Source organism: Heterodontus francisci, chromosome 8 (genome assembly GCF_036365525.1).
Source record: "Heterodontus francisci isolate sHetFra1 chromosome 8, sHetFra1.hap1, whole genome shotgun sequence".
NCBI lineage: Eukaryota > Metazoa > Chordata > Chondrichthyes > Heterodontiformes > Heterodontidae > Heterodontus > Heterodontus francisci.
Window position 1 is genome coordinate 36768012 of NC_090378.1, and position 18299 is coordinate 36786310.

General features: G+C 43.1%; 1 protein-coding gene across 3 annotated transcripts in view; it reads right to left on the reverse strand.

The window, feature by feature from the left end:
- usp24 (ubiquitin specific peptidase 24) overlaps positions 1–18299 on the reverse strand; it is a 213772-nt gene that overhangs the window by 5453 nt on the left and 190020 nt on the right. For all 3 annotated transcript variants that reach the window (XM_068036963.1, XM_068036962.1, XM_068036965.1), the window contains 8 exons: positions 17652–17754; positions 13885–13985; positions 13341–13457; positions 9003–9068; positions 7905–7971; positions 5964–6042; positions 2820–2895; positions 555–641 (listed from right to left, as the gene is read on the reverse strand). In XM_068036963.1, coding sequence (XP_067893064.1) covers positions 555–641; positions 2820–2895; positions 5964–6042; positions 7905–7971; positions 9003–9068; positions 13341–13457; positions 13885–13985; positions 17652–17754 — 696 coding nt within the window. The remainder of the gene's footprint in view (positions 1–554; positions 642–2819; positions 2896–5963; positions 6043–7904; positions 7972–9002; positions 9069–13340; positions 13458–13884; positions 13986–17651; positions 17755–18299) is intronic.

Sequence of the window (18299 nt, forward strand, 5' to 3'; positions counted from 1 at the left end):
GCTTATTCAGGTGGCTGCAAAAGATCCTATGGTGCTATTCAAAGGGGCGCAGAGCAGTTCTCCTGACCAACAGTTAACCATCAATCAAAATCAACAAAACAGATAACTTGCTCATTGTTTGAAATACCTCACTATTCATAAATTGGCTATTGTCTGCAGCCTGGGCATGCGCACACCTTCCTCAAATCGACGTCGTAACTTCAAAAAACTAATTGGCCCAGAAATGCTTTGTGATGTCCCACGGACTTGAAAGGCACCATTTAACTGCAAGTTCTTCCTTCGCGTCTTTTGTGGGTACTGTGTCGGGACCAATGACTGATATCAGAACCAGGATAAATAATTTTGACTAATGCATTTTATGATTTTTGCCCCCAAAATATTTCTCGTGTCACAAGTCAAGAAAAAGAGGTTATTCATAGCATTGCTTTTAACCCAAGTACCACTACTCTTTCTGACAGTCGAAAAAGAAAAAATGAAACTGCTACTTAGACGACCTGCTTTTCTTTGCCTATCCTAGTTGTTGCTGTAAACGAGGATTGAGGAAACGGAAATACCTGTGCCGAAATTGTGCGTTGAAATGTCTTTGCTGTTGAAGTTTCATTTGATATGTTGCTCTGTGGGGCCCAGTAATGTTCAGACATCTAAATAGAGGGAAACAAGACAGAAAGGACATCGGCAGTTCAACTATAGAACACAAAAACTGCATCAGGTGCAGGGTACAAAACTATCTCTAATAGAGATAACATAAGAATCGCTTCAATATTTCAAAGTGCTCCAACATGTAACTCAGCCAAGAATTTAAGAAACTCATCAGATCCTAGGTCAACAAACAGCTTTGAAGAGTCAGGTGACTCGCTAATCTCCCTGGAATGTCCATTTGCCTTCCTAATTGCTTGTTGTACCTGAGTGTTGACTTTGTGTTCCTTGTACGAGTACACCCAAGTCTCTTTGAACATCAACAATTGCAAGTTTCACATAGCAGGACTTGGATTCCTGCCCAAATCCTACCCCTTTCAGTGATTTTTTATTCTCATTCATGCAGTCAAGAAAGGCAGAATGGAGGCCAATCCCTGCTGTGCAAAGAGAGACACAAGGAAAAGCTACCCTGGCCCACTCCCCACATCGATTCATATTGTTCTGAAGTCTGGGAGCAGATCATCCATCCCCTCAGATAAAGATAGTAAGTTCAGAACCTTGCAAAGGAGGACGAGAAAAATCGAGTTATGATCTGAAAATTTTAACTCAGTTTCTCTCTCCACAGATGCTACCTGACCTGAGTGTTTGTCTTTTTCTGTTTTTATTTCGGATTTCCAACATCGACAGTATTTTGCTTTTGTATCTGAATTGTTCTCAGACCAATTACATAATTTAGACCATCAGGCCTTTTCACTTGATATCGTGACCTTGCGTGCAACCTGGAAGTTAGACCCAAAAATGCACCCAAGGTCATGCCATTTTGTTGATGCCAAGTTACGGCTAAGTATCTTCCCAATCTCATTTTCACAGCCAGAGCTTAAAATGAGCAAAATGGAAAAGAGCACACTTTCCCTCGTATGCCGGGATGTTACAGATCATTTATTTTTGGAGATATTATAAACAAAGTGACTACTGACAGCACAGAGCATGCGCAGCTTGATTGCAGACATCATCAATGTGTGCAAACGTTTGCCAGCCTTCCAGTATTAATGCGCACATGACGTCACCATGCAATGACGTCCTCGACCCTCAATAGCCATCACCATTCACCTGAACAGTACCCTGCTCCCCCACACCATCCCTGCTTCATTTGCTGCTTCACCCCGCTCGATCTCAGTCACGCTGCTGCCTTCCTTCAGCCACTCACACTCGCCCCACTGGCCGCTCTCTCCCTCGGCCACTCGCTCCAGTCTCCTCGCATACCCCCTCTCAGCCATTGGCTCCCGCCCTCGATGCTTTCTACCACCCCACCCAACCCTGCTCCCCACTGGTCGCTACCCCCACTCAGCTGCTCGCTCCAGACCTCGCAACTGCTCTCCCTGCCTCCCCTCGGCCGATTGTTCCCTGCTCCTTGCTGCCCCCTTCCCCTCCCACCACCCTGCTCTCTGGCCGCTCGCTCCCCACTTCCCCACCCCCTACTTCAGTGCTAGCTCCAGGTCATGCCACTTCCCTCCTCTTGGCCACTTGCTCCTACATCGCCCCGTCGCCTCTTGCGGCCCGCCTTACTTCTTCAGGCAGCGCAAGGGGGAATGATCGAACGTGGGAGCAAGTGGCCGAGAAGAGAGAAACGGCGCAGCCTGGAGCTAGCGGCCTGAGGGGGTGGTGCGGTTGATGGTGGTGGGGAAAGCGGGGAGCGAGGGAGCAGCGAGGCCGGAGCGAGTGGCTAAGGAAAGGCAGCAGGGAGTGAGCAGCAAAAAGATGGCGCAGGAGGGAGCGACAGAGAGAAGCACAATGGCAGGAGGGAGTGGGGGACTGTTGGGGTTGGGATGGAGGCGGTGATGGCAGCCATTGAAGGGATTTTCGGGTTGAATTTTTTTTTTGAGATAAATGGAGCTGTGCCATCATTATTACTGGCAGTTGCCTGAGACATCGTAGACAGTGATGCTTCAGTGAAAGAGGCTGCATTTGCACATCTGCTAGTACTGCGCCACCTAGGGCTGTGTTGTCAACAAAAGCAGCCAATTATAACTGACGATAAATTGTGGCATCAAAGCCAGTTTTACATATTTAAAAGTGGTTTTTACAATCTGCTTCACACTGGTATGGCCACAATATTAGTATTACATCGTTTTCAAAAAGGCATTTGCAAGTTAAAGGGAATAAATGTTGCTGTCAGTCCTTACCTTCTTCTGCAACCATTGCACAGCCCAGCTCCAGTGGTAAGGATGTTCCCGAAAATAATCCTTAGCAGCTGTACATCTATTGAAGGGGAAGTGAATGCTTATTATTTGCACATTTTTTGAAAGAAAGGAGAATAGGAGCAGGCGGCAGTCATTTATGGTGTAGAAGGTGGTCATTCAGCCCATTGAGTTCATGCCAGCTCTCCGCAGAGCAATTCAGTCAGTCCCATTTCCTTACTTAATCCCCATAACTCTGCAAGTTTATTTCCTTTAAGTGCCCATCCAATTTCCTTTTGAAATCAATGATTGTCTCCACTTCCACCACCCTTGTGGGCAGGGAGTTCCAGGTCATTACACTCGATGCATAAAAAAGTTCTTCCTCACATTCCCCCCGTGTCTGTTGCCCAAAACCTTCAATCTGTATCCCCTATAGTCCTTGTACCTTCAGTTAATGGGAACAGATTTTCCTTGTCTAACTTATCGAAGTCAGTCAGTCAGTCAGTCCGGTATACCTCTAGCAAAGCTCCCCTCAATCTCCTTTGCTTCAGCTTTTCCAACCTAACTTGTAACTAAAATCCCCCATCCCTGAAACCATTCTGGTAAATCTCCTCTGCACTCTCTCTGGGACCCTCTCATTGTTCCTAAAGTGTGACCAGAACTGGACATATTACTCTAGTTGGGGCCTAACTAGAGCTTTATAAAGGTTCAGCATAATTTTCCTGCTTTTGTACTCCATGCCTCTATTTATGAGGAAGATTTTTTTAAAATCTGGATCGCCACACAAAATAATGCATTTTGGCTTCCAGAACCCAAGCTTAAACGTGAATGTAGCAGAAAGAGGATTCAAGCGCTCTCCAGCAAGAGTGATGGACTCTCATTTCAGTTCTTTGGCTGAAAGCTTACAGCATAAAACTAGCCATTACCTTAGAATCTCATCCAGAGAAGGAATAAACAGCTAACGAGGGAAATAGAAATGGCAGTGCGGGGAGGATACTTCGATCAAAGCACATTTTATTTTTATTTTTTTGTTTTTATTTAGATACACAGCACTGAAACAGGCCCTTCGGCCCATCCGAGTCTGTGCCGACCATCAACCACCCATTTATACTAATCCTACATTAATCCCATGTTCCTACCACATCCCCACCTTCCCTCAATTCCCCTACCACCAACCTATACTAGGGGAAATTTATAATGGCCAATTTACCTATCAACCTGCAAGTCTTTGGCTGTGGAAGAAAACCGGAGCACCCGGCGGAAACCCACGCGGTCACAGGGAGAACTTGCAAACTCCGCACAGGCAGTACCCAGAACCAAACCCGGGTCGCTGGAGCTGTGAGGCTGCAGTGCTAACCACATGTTTGGCAAATAGAGAGAGTAATTCTGCTGTTCTACATGAACTGGAAAGATCACACACTGGTGAAAAAGTTCTATTTTCAGACTGGATTTTCCTTATTTGAAGAAATATTTTCACTCAACAGTTGAATCAAATCACTAAACAATTTCTGGAGGTCCAAGCGCCTGAAGTGGAGTCTGTGAATGAATCACCAAATTTGAACTGCTAATATAAAAAGAGAAAATGACAGACACTCAACAGGTCAGGTAGCATCTGTGGAGAGAGAAACCGAATTAAAAGTTTCAGATCATAGAGGTATGATCCGAAACTTTTAACTCAGTTTCTCTCTCCATAGATGCTACCTGACCTGCTGAGTATTTGTCTTTTTCTGTTTTTATTTCAGATTTCCAATGTCAACAGTATTTTGCTTTTGTATCTGCATTGTTCTCAGACCAATTACATAATTTAGACCATCAGGTCTTTCCACTTGATATTGTGACCTTGCGCGCAACCTGGAAGTTAAACCCAGAAATGCACCTAAGGTCATGCCCATTTTGTTGATGCCAAGTTACGGCTAAGTATCTTCCCAATCTCATTTGCACAGCCAGAGCTTAAACTGGGCAAAAATGGACATAAATTAGCATAAACAATTGGAACCCAAGGAAAGTGCCAAATCTGCACCATATATTTAAGTATGAAAATTTAAGTTCCAACTTACTTAATCATTATTCATACACATCAGACACAACATGGTTTGGAACCTGTAACTGGGGAAAATTTTTGGATTTTTCATGTGACTTATACATATGCCATACAAATCTATTCAAAGAAACATAATAAATAGTAGATCTAAGGATGAATTTTGAAAAACTCTCAAATAATTGCAATTAAACACAAGAATTACTTTCTTTCCTGTTGTGCTTGAAAATCTGGTTGCAATGTTAAAAGATGCCCCAAGCAAGCACAACTGGCAGATAGTCACTTTTAAGATTTGGGGGGTGGTCAGCTGTGTGGACGGACATTAATTTGGGTGAACGGTTTGATGGATGGACGTAAAAGGTTGAGCAACTTGAGCAGCTATGCATGGAACTGATCTTTGCCCAGAATTCCAGTGTTTTAAACCATACAATTGGTTTGTGCCTAGGTTACATGCCTTCCTGGGCACAAATCTGGAGGAAACTCCAGGCCCATCATTGGTGCTGTTTATGAACTGTTCAATACCAGGAAATCAGGCCAAGGCTGTTACTTGTTTGGCAAACACCATCCCAATTCATGGGAGTTAGTTATAAATTTGCTTTAATTGACCAACTCCTATTCCACTAACCAACAATGCCTTTGCGAAGAAGCTTTCTTCTCAAAGGCATCAAATATGTGGATTGGAAGAAAACTAAATATGTTTAGGCACCTAAGTGAGTAGTAAGGTACAGTTGAGCCAAACAGTCTTGATATTCTAAAACTCTGAAGGTGTCTAATGTTGAAGACTCCTCCCAGCACACTCTGGCCTCCCATGCAATATTCCTCCACACGCTTGATAACAAGAGTTGTCTGCTGCCTCAGCCCTACTCTTCATTACTCCCTGCCCAAATTCTGCCACTCTATCGCTTTCCACTTTTGCAAGCATTCACAAAGAATAGCTCTTGCACTAGGGTCATCCCTTGTGCCTCTTACAAGCTGCTCTTTTCTTCTAGTGAACCACTGGGTCATTTTTCAATGTTAAAGTTGTTACATAAAATCAAGTTGTTCATAAGTAGCCAGCAAAATCAATGTTCATCTTTTCCAATCAATTTTAAGTTTTAAGCTTGAGTACTTACTTCTGAGCTAACAGGACCAAGAATTTGATACACTGGTAGCAGCGGCTGCTGTCAACATTGTTGCTCTGGTGCATCAGGGCTGTGAAAATTGAGAAAGAACATTAATGATTTAAAACTAGATGACAGCTACAGAATAGCAGAACATGCTGCTAGAGACAAGGCCAAGTGACAGATTGTTCACATAGGACACCAGTTGGTGTGGTTAAGCTAGACACTGGGTCAGCCATCAGCTGTGTACAAAACAGGGGTACATACACAAACACATGGACACACTTCACAAGATTAGGAGGGGAGGGAGAGATACACACACAGGCAACCAGCACACAATTCAATTGGTTGAAAAATATTCAAAAATGTACATACTCATGGTTCAATGGGTAAATGTAGCAGAGTCTTTCAGACTTGGAAAGCTGAGGTTGAATCCATGGTGTGTGCTGAGTTAGGTGATCTCAGCTAGAGTGGCAGGAGTATAACCTGGCCTAAGCTTCCCCATGAAAAGGGTAAGAGGAAAACAATAGCCTTCCAGTAGTCCCCTGAAAAAGTGCACGTGTGAATGTCAGGCTTGACTGTGATGCCCTCATGGCTAGATAATTTGGCAATGCTCACTGCACCTGTCAAGCACTAAAACAGCCCTAATCAAAATCACATTGACATCCTCTGTGACTGTGACCATGGTGCTTTGTACTTCCTCTATTTCCCTGTGGCTTTTGACGACAACATCCAGCTCAGCTGAAATGCCCTTGCTTGGTTTCAAGTCTTACCTACCAAATCGTAGTGACAAGATCTCCAGCAATGGATTTTCTTCCCATCCCGTTACCTCTCGATTCCCCTCAAGATCCCTTTCTCTTCATCACCCACATACTGCTCTTTGGCAACATAAGAATAGAAGATCAGCTTCCACATATGCATTGACATTTAGTTCTATCTCCCTGCCACCTCTTTGAACCCTTCCACTGCTTCTATGTTGTCCAATATCAAATCTTAGTTAAGCCACAATTTCCTGGAGCTAAACATTGGAAAGATTGAAGCTGTTGTCTTGTCCTTTGTCACAAATTCTGTAAACCTGACATTGGCTCCATCTCCCTCCTCAGCTACTGTCTCAGGATAATTCAATTTGTTCGCAACCGTGACATCCTGTATGACCCAAGTTTTTGACGCCACAAATTCTTTTCCACCTTCATAGTATCCCTACAATCTCATTAACCCAGCCTTAGCCCAAGTGCTGCTGAAACCCTCATCCATGTTTTTGTTACCTTTAGACATGACTATTCCAATGCTGTCCTGGCTGGCATTCCATCCTCAGTAAACTTCACTTTATCCAAAACACTAATGCTCATATCCTATCCTACACCCCCATCACCTTGCTCATTATCTACATTGCTCCCAGTCCCCTAAGACACCAATTTAAAATTCTCATCTTTGTGTTTAAATGTCTTTATGGCCTTGCCAGTCCTGAACTTTGTAACCTGCTCCAGCCCTAAAACCTCCTACTCACCAAAACACACTATTCTAGCTTCTTGTGTAGCCCCTTCCATTTGTCCAACCATCAGGAAGCTGTGCCATTAGCCATTGGCCCCACATTCCGAAATTCCTCCCCCAAAATTATGTACCTCTCCATCTCCCTCTTCAAGACTCACTTTATAACCCACCTTTTTGGCTAGCCTTTTGGTTAACCTGCCTAAAACCAACTTCTTTGGATCAATGTCTGCAGTTGTCCAATTACACCTCTTTGAAGCACTCTAGGATGTTTTTCTTTGTTTAAAGCACTATATTAGTGCAAGTTGGTGTTGCTGCTGGAGGGGATATATGGGGAACAGTCACATGAGAAAGGTACTAAGAGCTGCCAGTGTTGTAAATCTGCATCCCACTATAAGTAACAGCCTTTAGTGGAGAAAATTTATCAGGGTGGGGTGAGGGGAATGGGGGCAAGTAACAGTGTACCTAATAGTCCTTTTTCTGACTCAAAAGCAAACTTCAGGCGACGAGATTGCAATGGATCTTCAATGACCTTAATGAAATGGGAAAAACAGAATAGTTACCAATGAGCACTTTCGACATACTGGCTCTTTGTCTCAGGATGGGCAGGCCACCAGTGCACTCCGCCAGTTGGCCACCCAAAAGTTAAAATGGGCTCCTTTTGTGCTGTCAACCACCATCAGTGGTGGCACAGTGGGGCAGTGGCTAGCACCGCAGCCTCACAGCTCCAGCGACCCGGGCTCGATTCTGGGTACTGCCTGTGCGGAGTTTGCAAGTTCTCCCTGTGACCGCGTGGGTATTCGCCGGGTGCTCCGGTTTCCTCCCACAGCCAAAGACTTGCAGGTTGATAGGTAAATCGGCCATTATAAATTGCCCCTAGTATAGGTAGGTGGTAGGGGAATTGAGGGAAGGTGGGGATGTGGTAGGAATATGGGATTAATGTAGGATTAGTATAAATTGGTGGTTGATGGTCAGCACAGACTCGGTGGGCCGAAGGGCCTGTTTCAGTGCTGTATCTCTAAATAAATAAAATAGATAAAAAAATTAAATCAACTGAGTGATATGCCAGCCTGTCAATTCTAGCCATAACAAAAAAAACCAATTACTGTTGCTAAAATACAAAATTAATTCAAAGACAATTTTTTTCTCCACATCATTTGTTCTCTTCCCTCCCAGACAAGCTGTTTCAAATCCTGTAAATACTAGCCTGAATAGCATGTATAAACCAACTAAGGGTCCTGTTTTCACTTTCTTAGAGAAAGGTTGAGGGGGGAGGGGGGCGTGGGTGCAGTAGAGGGCACAAGACTTCTTCTCAGACTGCTCCCTGTCAGGCTCTGATAAACTTTGGTGTGGGGGTGAGATCCATGACAAAATGCTTCTTTGCTTGTGTGTTCTGTCATCAGTAAATTCAATGAACACAAATTGTTTGGCCCACTTTGATCATTTGCATTCCGACAACTTCTTTTGAATATCAAGAGGTCATGTCCATTGTAACGTATTTACTTGTTACTGCTTTGCATACAAGTTCAAAAAAGGCACCAGGTAGAACAGTCTCTCACTTACCAGAATTTCATGCAGTAACTGGAAGATATTCTTCAGTTCATGAGGTGGAGCTGTCTCCAATTGGTTCTGCAGAACAGGAAATGGACAAAATAGGCAGAATTAAATAAGCCAAACAAAACTGAAATGTGACAATAAGTCAGTGAATGTTTTTAGTGTTATAACAAGCTCCTAAAAAGTAGCTGAATGAACAATCCTAATCAAGTTCTAAACGTGAATGGATCAAACTTAAAATTCCTACACGCCATCAAGCAATAAGAGTGTCAGAGCGAGAACATGGTACTTTAATCTCCAAGACCCAGGCTGAAACTTTGCCAATACTGACGGGATCAAAATCTTTAAGTACTGAAAATTGATAAGGCCAAACAGACAGGAATCCACAATGCAAAATTGCATACAATTGGGCAAAAATTATTTGGGTAGGCTACCCAGGTGTTAGCCATGATTATGGTAGCAGTCTGCTTGAGTTAAGGTACGTGGGTTCAAGTCCGACTCCAGAGACAAAGACATAACCTAGGTTGACACTTCAGTACAGTGCTGAAGGAGTGAGACATTGCTGAAGGTTAAACAGAGGTTCTGTCTGCCTCTTAGGGTTTTATTTTCTTTCAAAGAATGTGAGTGTTGCTGACAAGGCCAGCATTTGTTGCCCATCCCTAATTGCTCTTGAGGAGATGGTGATAAGCAATCTTCTTTAACCTTTGGAGTGCATCTGGAGTAGGTACATCCACCGTGCTGTTCGGAAAGGAGTTCCAGGTTTTTGACCCAGTCATGGTGAAGGAATAGTGATTATAGTTCCAAATCAGGATGCTGTGTGACTTGGAGGGGAACTTGCAGGTTGTGGTGTTCCCATGTGTCTGCCATTCTTGTCCTTCTAGGTGGTGGAGGTTATAGGTTTGGAAGGTGGTGTTGAAGGAGACTTGGCGAGTTGTGGCAGTGCATCTTGTATATGGAACACACTACTGCCACTGTGCGCTGATGGTGGAGGCAGTGAAAGTTTAAGGTGGTGGATGGGGTGCTGACCAGACAGGCTGCTTTGTCCTGGATAGTGCGGAGCTTCTTGGATTGTTGGAGCTGCATTCATCCAGGCAAATGGAGAGTATTCCATCACAATATTGATCTGTGCCTTGTAGATGGTGGACACGCTTTGGGGAGTCAGGAGGCGAGTTACTCACCACAGAATTCTCAGCCTCTGACCTCGTCCTGTAACCAAAGTATTTATATGGCTAGTTCAGTTAAGTTTCTAGTCAATGATAATGGCTTGTTTTTGGTGGGGGAATTCAGCGATGGTAATGCCGTTGAATATCAGCAGGAGATGGTTAGATCCTCTCTTGTTGAAGATCATTGCCTGGCAACTGCAGGGTGTGAATGTTACTTGCCACTTATTAGCCCAAGCCTGAATGTTGTCCAGGTCTTGCTGCATGTGGACACGGACTGCTTCAGTATCTGAGGAGTTGTGAATGGTACTGAACACTGCACAATAATCAGTAAACAACCAGCGCCTGACCTTATGATAGAGGGACGATCATTGATGAAGCAGCTGTAGATGGTTAGCCCGAGGACACTACCCTGAGGAACTCCTGCTGCGATGTGCTGGGGCTGAGATGCCTGGCCTTCAACAACCACAACCATCTTCCTCTGTACCAGGTATGATTCCAATCAGTGGACAGTTTTCCCCTGATTCCCACTGACTTCAATTTTACTAGGGCTCCTTGATGCCATGCTCAGTCAAATGCAACCTTGATGTCAAAATTCCCCAGATTCTGGAAAGGTAAGGGCAGATTGGAAAAACGCAAAAGTAACCGCTCGATTCAAGGAAGAGGGGGGAGGGGGCGACAAAGCAGGAAACTACCTGCCAGTTAGCCATACTTCTGTCATTGGTAAAATGCTAAAATCCATTATTAAGTAGGAGCAGGGTATTTAGAAAATCATAATGTAATCAAGCAGGGTCAACACAGTTTTATGAAAGAGAAATTGTGTTTGACATTTGAGTATTGCTGAAAACAGGCATTTTGTCGAAGCTTTTCGTCTTGCACTCATCAGGACAATTCGCAAGAATACCAATGTAAGGGAAACAACAAATTTATACAATGAGAAGAGAGTGCTGAGTGGTTGGCAGTGGACTCTGATTGGTACAGCTGTTGCCATGAGGAATACACCAGTTTATGGTGACTGACAGTTAACTGCCAAACTTTGTTTGAAATTTAAACCAGGCAGCTTAACTCTGATTGGTCAAGGCATTGCCCTGAGGAATGAACCAGCGAATGGCTGTCACTTATTTTGTTTAGCTGAAACAGGCACAATATGTGTCCATGTTCCTTCTGTCTGCAAAGAACAGGGCCCTGTGTATTAATATATGTAGCTTCCAGTATGCGCAAATGCGCCACACTACGAGCCCGACAGTGTGATGCTAGGTATATAGGCTGTACCTCCCAAAGACTGGCGGGTCGTATTAAACAACATGTCCCTTCCGCTATTCACAACAGGCAAGATACAGACCATACCCAACCAGCCCGTGCTTGCAAAACTCAGAACACAGTGTCCAACATTAAATGTGATTCTGCGATTGGACAGCATTTGCTAAATAATCCTCAGTGTGCTAAGAATTACGCTAACAACCAATTTAAGATAGTCATTCGAGCTCGCAGTTCAACACCCACATAAAGAAAAGTACATTACCCAGAGTGGGGAAACTACCAGGACACTGCTCTTGTATAAATATGGCTCCACACAGAGACAAAGTTGCGGGAGTTATTTTAATCTAACTCGCCTGTTGAGAAACTGACAGTAATCAGATTTACTTCCAATTTAACATCCCGCCTAACTGCTTTCTATTGTACTTCAATGGAAAATGTAAAGTTGGTCAGGGTGTAAACTGAGCTGCTGATTTCAATGCTGTCAGTTTGCAGCTAGGTTAAAATGTTCAATTACTGCCCTAATCTTCTCCAACTGAGATGGGAGGTGAAATCCACAATTTCCAAGATGGAAAGGGAAAACAATGTATCGTCAGATCAAGACAATAATGTTTTATGACAGCATGTAAATGTGTGCGGCTATCTTAGAGTTAAGAAATTACTTTCAAACATGCTCATAACACATGTAACATGAATTTTTACTTTATCAGATGGTTCTTGATCCATCAACAGATGGATATGCATTCTATTACCCATTTAGCAGTGCCTTGGTAATAGGTTTAATTAAAGGGGACAGAAAACAAGAAAGTGCAGGCCGAGTACTATTTCTTCAAAGTACTCCCCTAATTGTGTGTAATTTTATATCGAATGAAAACAATCTTTTTTCTAAGATGTCAAATTTCATGCCTACCTCCAGGCTACTCATTGACATCACTGGCAGGAGCTGCCTCTATCCTGGCTCCATTTATTTTAACAGGAGTCAGCCATTTAGACCTGGAACTGCATAAGCTGTAAAAGATCCACTAGATTGGAACATTTCAGCAGCTGGTCATTTTTCTCTCAGCTTCATTACATTCAAGGCCATTTGAAAACCATGTGCCTTTGGCAGCCTCTGTTGCATATTAGTGTGGCACCAAGCTCAAAGGAATGGTATTCTAGTGTTCTCCTCTGCCCCCACTCTCATTTGTACTTTTGTTCTCATCATTTTTAGACTGCTCCTACCTACAGGAGGAAGGCATTCTGCACTCTCATTGCAGCCTTTCTCCACTTCAAACATTTATCCAATTTTTCCTTAAAGGTGCAATTGTCTCTGCCTCAACCACTTTTTGTGTTAAAGTACTCCAGGCTCCAACAACCCTCTGTATAAATACATTTCTTCTAACCTCTTTCCTCACTCTGAACAAAGGTGGACCCAGCAGGGAAATTCATAACTTCCAATTCTCCTCTGGTGTCAGCAATACCTATTTATCTCCTGTCAACAATCCAAGCTGTCACAGTTTCTTCTATGCCATACAGCTAAATTTTTCTAACAAGCCTCTTAAAAGATAACTGATGAACTATATTCTGGAAGTCCACATACACTACATCTAGTTTATCTATCCAATCAAACACTTCAAAAAAAAATCTAAATGTCAAATATAACTTGTCTTCAATAAAACTATGCTGACTATTCTTGGTTAACCAATGCATTTATAAATGCTTACCACTTTTATCTCACAACCAAGCCACTTGCTCAATATTCGATGTTTGAGGTGCCAGGGAAACAGCTCTATGCATGTTATGTCTTCCAATGTACAGTCACTTTTCTGTTACATTACACAAGATGTGGAAACCTTCCATTTTGAATTACAGACATCCTTCCCTTTTATAAATAATGAAAAGCAAAATGCCAAAGGATAAAATGCTCTATTCCAAAAACTGTGCCATTTACCTTAATTGTTTGTAGCACCTGCACCAATGAGAAGTGCTCATTGCAGAAACAGCAGTAAGTCACCATCTCGGATAGAACTGACAAAGATCCAGTCAGCTCTCGCATAGCGTACATAACCTGAAACATAAAGCACCAATTAATAGAAAAAAATCATCGCCTCCCTCCAATTAACCATAAAACCATGGATGTGCAAGTCCTATTTCCATAATTTCTGTACTATGAATTTTAGCATTCCTTTTTCTCCATTTTTCCAGGTATTGGCACCTTATAGATGGAAAGGCATGAGAGCTGCCCTTTGTCCTTGCAAACATCACACTGTAGCAAGGCTTTTGAAGGGGATCTTGCAAATAATATATTACAAGTGCAATTTCTCTAGTCCTAATTAACTGATTTGATGTTAAGCACTTATATTTGCCTGCCCCTCCCCCTCTACTTTTAGGCACACACGTACAAACCATTTTAAATATCAGTTAACTCCAAGTAGAGTCCTATAATACAAAATAAAACAAGCTGCAAAACTTCCTCGAGAGAATAAAATAAATACCTCAAGCAGATAGGCCTGCCCTTCAGGTTTGAAGAGAGTTTCTACATCTTGGTGCAAAGGTACCTGTGGGGTTGGTGTATGCCATTTATATTGTCCAGGATCTTGAACCAAAAAAAAACATATTATACTGCTTGTATTCTTCCACTTGTTACTTTCTAACATGAATTCCTTGGCTCCCAAATCCAAAGCACACAACTTTTTTAAAACAAATTATCCATATTTGGAGCAGTTGGCATTTAACTTGGAAAAGCAAAGCATCGATGCTAGTAGAATTTTGACATTGCATTTACTATTCCTGATAGTGAGCTTTTGATTTCAGATGCATCAGGAAATGACTCCAAGCAGAATCTCCATTAGCAAGGAGAGGAAGGGGTTGAAGCAAGTCAGAATCACAGAATAATACAGTGCAGAAGAGGCCCTTCGGCCCATCGAGTCTGCACCAATGCATTAAAGACACCTGACCTGTCTACCTAATCCCATTCGCCAGCACTCGGCCCATAGCCTTGAATGTTATGACGTGCCAAGTGCTCATCCAGGTACTTTTTAAAGGATGTGAGGAAAGCCGCCTCGACCACCTTCCCAGGCAGTGCATTCCAGAGCGTCACCACTCTCTGGGTAAAAAAAGTTCTTCCTCAACTCCCCCTTAAACCTCCTGCCCCTCACCTTAAACTTGTGTCCCCTCGTAACTGACCCTTCAACTAAGGAGAACAGCTGCTCCCTATCCACTCTGTCCATGCCTTTCATAATCTTGTACACTTCGATCAGGTCACCCCTCAGTCTTCTCTGCTCCAGTGAAAACAACCCAAGCCTATCCGACCTCTCTTCATAGCTTAAATGTTCCATCCCAGGCAACATCCTAGCGAATCACCTCTGCACCCCCTCCAGTGCAATCACATCTTTCCTATAATGTGGCGACCAGAATTGCACACAGTACTCCAGCTGTGGCCTTACCAAAGTTCTATACAACTCCAACATGACCTCCCTGCTTTTGTAATCTATGCCTCGATTGATAAAGGCAAGTGTCCCATATGCCTTTTTCACCACACGATTAACCTGCCCTTCTGCCTTCAGAGATCTATGGACAAACACGCCAAGGTCCCTTTGATTACTTTCAATTACCCCCCCCACCCCAGTGACTAGTTAAGATGGCAAGTTGCTTTGCTTAACTTCTCCCCTGAAGGTATAGTAGGAACATAGGAGCACGAGTAGGCCATTCAGCCCATCGAGCCTGCTCTGCCATTCAATACGATCATGGCTGATCACCCACTTCAATGCCTTTTTCCCACACTATCCTCATGTCCCCTTATGTTATTTGTAATATTATATGGCATAGAAGAAAATGTGGCAGCTTGGATTGAAAGTTGACAGTAGATGGTGCAAAATGAACTACAAGTGAAGGAAACAAATCAGAAATTAACAAATAAAAAAGTGCTTCATTGAGAAACTAAGAACAAGTTGATCGGAAGAATAAGAGCACTAACAGCCTAGTTTCCCAATATAGTACAGGCAACCTTCATTATTACTATTCAATCACAATTTCTTTACTGGTGGAGATTAATAAACTGAAAACTTTGAGATATTCAAAAACTTCTGCTTGGGTTCAAACAGGAGCTGAGAGCTCTCCATTCCTGCTGACTCCTTAAGAAGCAAATGGTTGACATGATTATATTTGAGGACAACCTCACGAGATTTGCACTTATCCCATTTGTCATTTGTGACCGCCTACTACAATGAATAGCTTACAGCAGAGGGAAATTTGAAGTAATTGCTGTTTCAAAATTAGAAGTCAAAGCAAGTGATTCTTTTGGACAGCGTAACACTGAACGGTTTACACAGGAGGCAGCGACAAATGGTATATTCGCTGTCTGTGAAGAGATCTGGTAGGTTAGGATACAGAAGCCACTTCTGTATAATAGAGGGAGAGAAATGAAATGGTGTTCTTTAATGCAGCAAATAGGTCCTGAGAATAACTGAACCACACAACCCCATCCCAATTCTGGGTTCATTCATCTGAGCCAGGCTGTGGCAGTTGGAACTCTAAACTAACCTTAGAACCCTGACTTGTTCTTAAGATAGGGAAATCTGACCAGAGTTTCCACTCCTGACAATATCCCATCCTACAAATGAGGATGTTGTATGAGGACAGAATCAGGAACAGCAGTGCACCTCTAACATTTGAACAGCTTACAGACACTGAAAATTCGTACATTAACAATTGCTACTTGAGTGAGGCACCAGAGTTCAGAATATACCGTTGAATAACATCTTGCAAGGAAAAAAGAAAAATGATTCTGGTGACTATCTCAGGCATATTATGTAATCAAAGAGCACATCTTTGCATTGTACTACTTTCTGCAACACTACTTCTGCAAAAACTTTGTTCCTCATTTGAACAGTTCGTCCTTTACCATATCATCTCCAAAATGGGTAATTATCACCCGCAAACCTTGGTACCTTACTTTGTTTAAGCTTGTACTCCAATTGACTCACTGGCAACAACTTTAACCTATACTTGAACTCATCCTGCTCCATCTCCTCTGATGTTCCCAACCTTCTTTCTCCACTCCACAGCCACCTTCCATATCCACCCTGATAAATTCAATATCCAATCATCAGATCCTTCTGTCAACTTGCTAAATAACTGTCTTCAACCTTCAAGGCCTCATCTCCACTAGATCCTGGAAAGCGTCTCAACCCCACTCTTTTTTTTTCTTCTTCTTCTTTGGCCTCCTTATCTCGAGAGACAATGGGTAAGCGCCTGGAGGTGGTCAGTGGTTTGTGGAGCAGCGCCTGGAGTGGCTACAAAGGCCAATTCTAGACTGACAGACTCTTCCACAGGTGCTGCAGAAAAAATTGGTTGTCGGGGCTGTTACACAGTTGGCTCTCCCCTTGCACTTCTGTCTTTTTTCCTGCCAATTGCTAAGTCTCTTCGACTCGCCACACTTTAGCCCCGCCTTTATGGCTGCCCGCCAGCTCTGGCGATCGCTGGCAACTGACTCCCACGACTTGTGATCAATGTTACAAGACTTCATGTCGCGTTTGCAGATGTCTTTAAAGCGGAGACATGGACGGCCGGTAGGTCTGATACCAGTGGCGAGCTCGCTGTACAATGTGTCCTTGGGGATCCTGCCATCTTCCATGCGGCTCACATGGCCAAGCCATCTCAAGCACCGCTGACTCAGTAGTGTGTATAAGCTGGGGATGTTGGCCGCCTTGAGGACTTCTGTGTTGGAGATGCGGTCCTGCCACCTGATGCCAAGGATTCTCCGGAGGCAGCGAAGATGGAATGAATTTAGACGTCGTTCTTGGCTGACATACGTTGTCCAGGCCTCGCTGCCATAGAGCAAGGTACTGAGGACACAGGCTTGATACACGCAAACTTTTGTGTTCCGTGTCAGTGCGGTATTTTCCCACACTCTCTTGGCCAGTCTGGACATAGCAGTGGAGGCCTTTCCCATGCGCTTGTTGATTTCTGCATCGAGATACAGGTTACTGGTGATAGTTGAGCCTAGGTAGGTGAACTCTTGAACCACTTCCAAAGCGTGGTCGCCGATATTGATGGATGGAGCATTTCTGACGTCAACCCCAATCCATGCGTCATAATACTATTTTATGTTTCCCTAATCTTTGAGAAAACCAGAATTAAAATGTACATGGAAGCGCAAAGGTGCACAGGGATTCACAATTCAATGATTCCTAACATTTTTGGCTCTATTTTATTGACAGTGGACCTGTACAAAGTACCGCCAAAAGATAGCTCAACTCACCAACAGTCAGTTGAGATGAAATGTCTGAGCGTAGGACTAGTGATGCCAAAGTGATATGGAGATACCAGAATTCACGGGCCTGTGCCGAGCTCCAGCGTCGATTCTAATAGAAAAAAAAGCTATTTTTAGTGTTGAATGGTCAAGACTTAATTTGGAGGGGTTCATACTGTCAAATACCAAAAAGTCATTTAAAAAAAAAGTAAATATTAACTATTACAAGAGAAAGTACTGTGGATGCTGGAAATCAAATAAAAACAGAAAATGCTGGAAATACTCAGCACGTCCGGTAGCATTTGCGGAGAGAGAAACAGAATTAACGTTTCAGCTCGATGACCCTCTATCAGAACTGACTTACAATGTTAGCACTATCTCCAAAGATGCTGCCAGACCTGCTGAGTATTACTAGCATTTTCTGTTTTTATTTATGTAAAATATTAACTACCAGCTTTAGGATTCTTCTTCTACCTCAAGAAAATTAGGAAAATACAGGAAAGCATTGCAACTGAACTACTGAATACATGGCTAGTGTTATGACCTCAGTAGGGACCACTAACTTTAAAACAAGAGATATGAACTTCCCAAATGACCAATTCAGGAATCACACGACAGGAATCACAAGACTTTTACTATAACAATTAAGCTAAATAT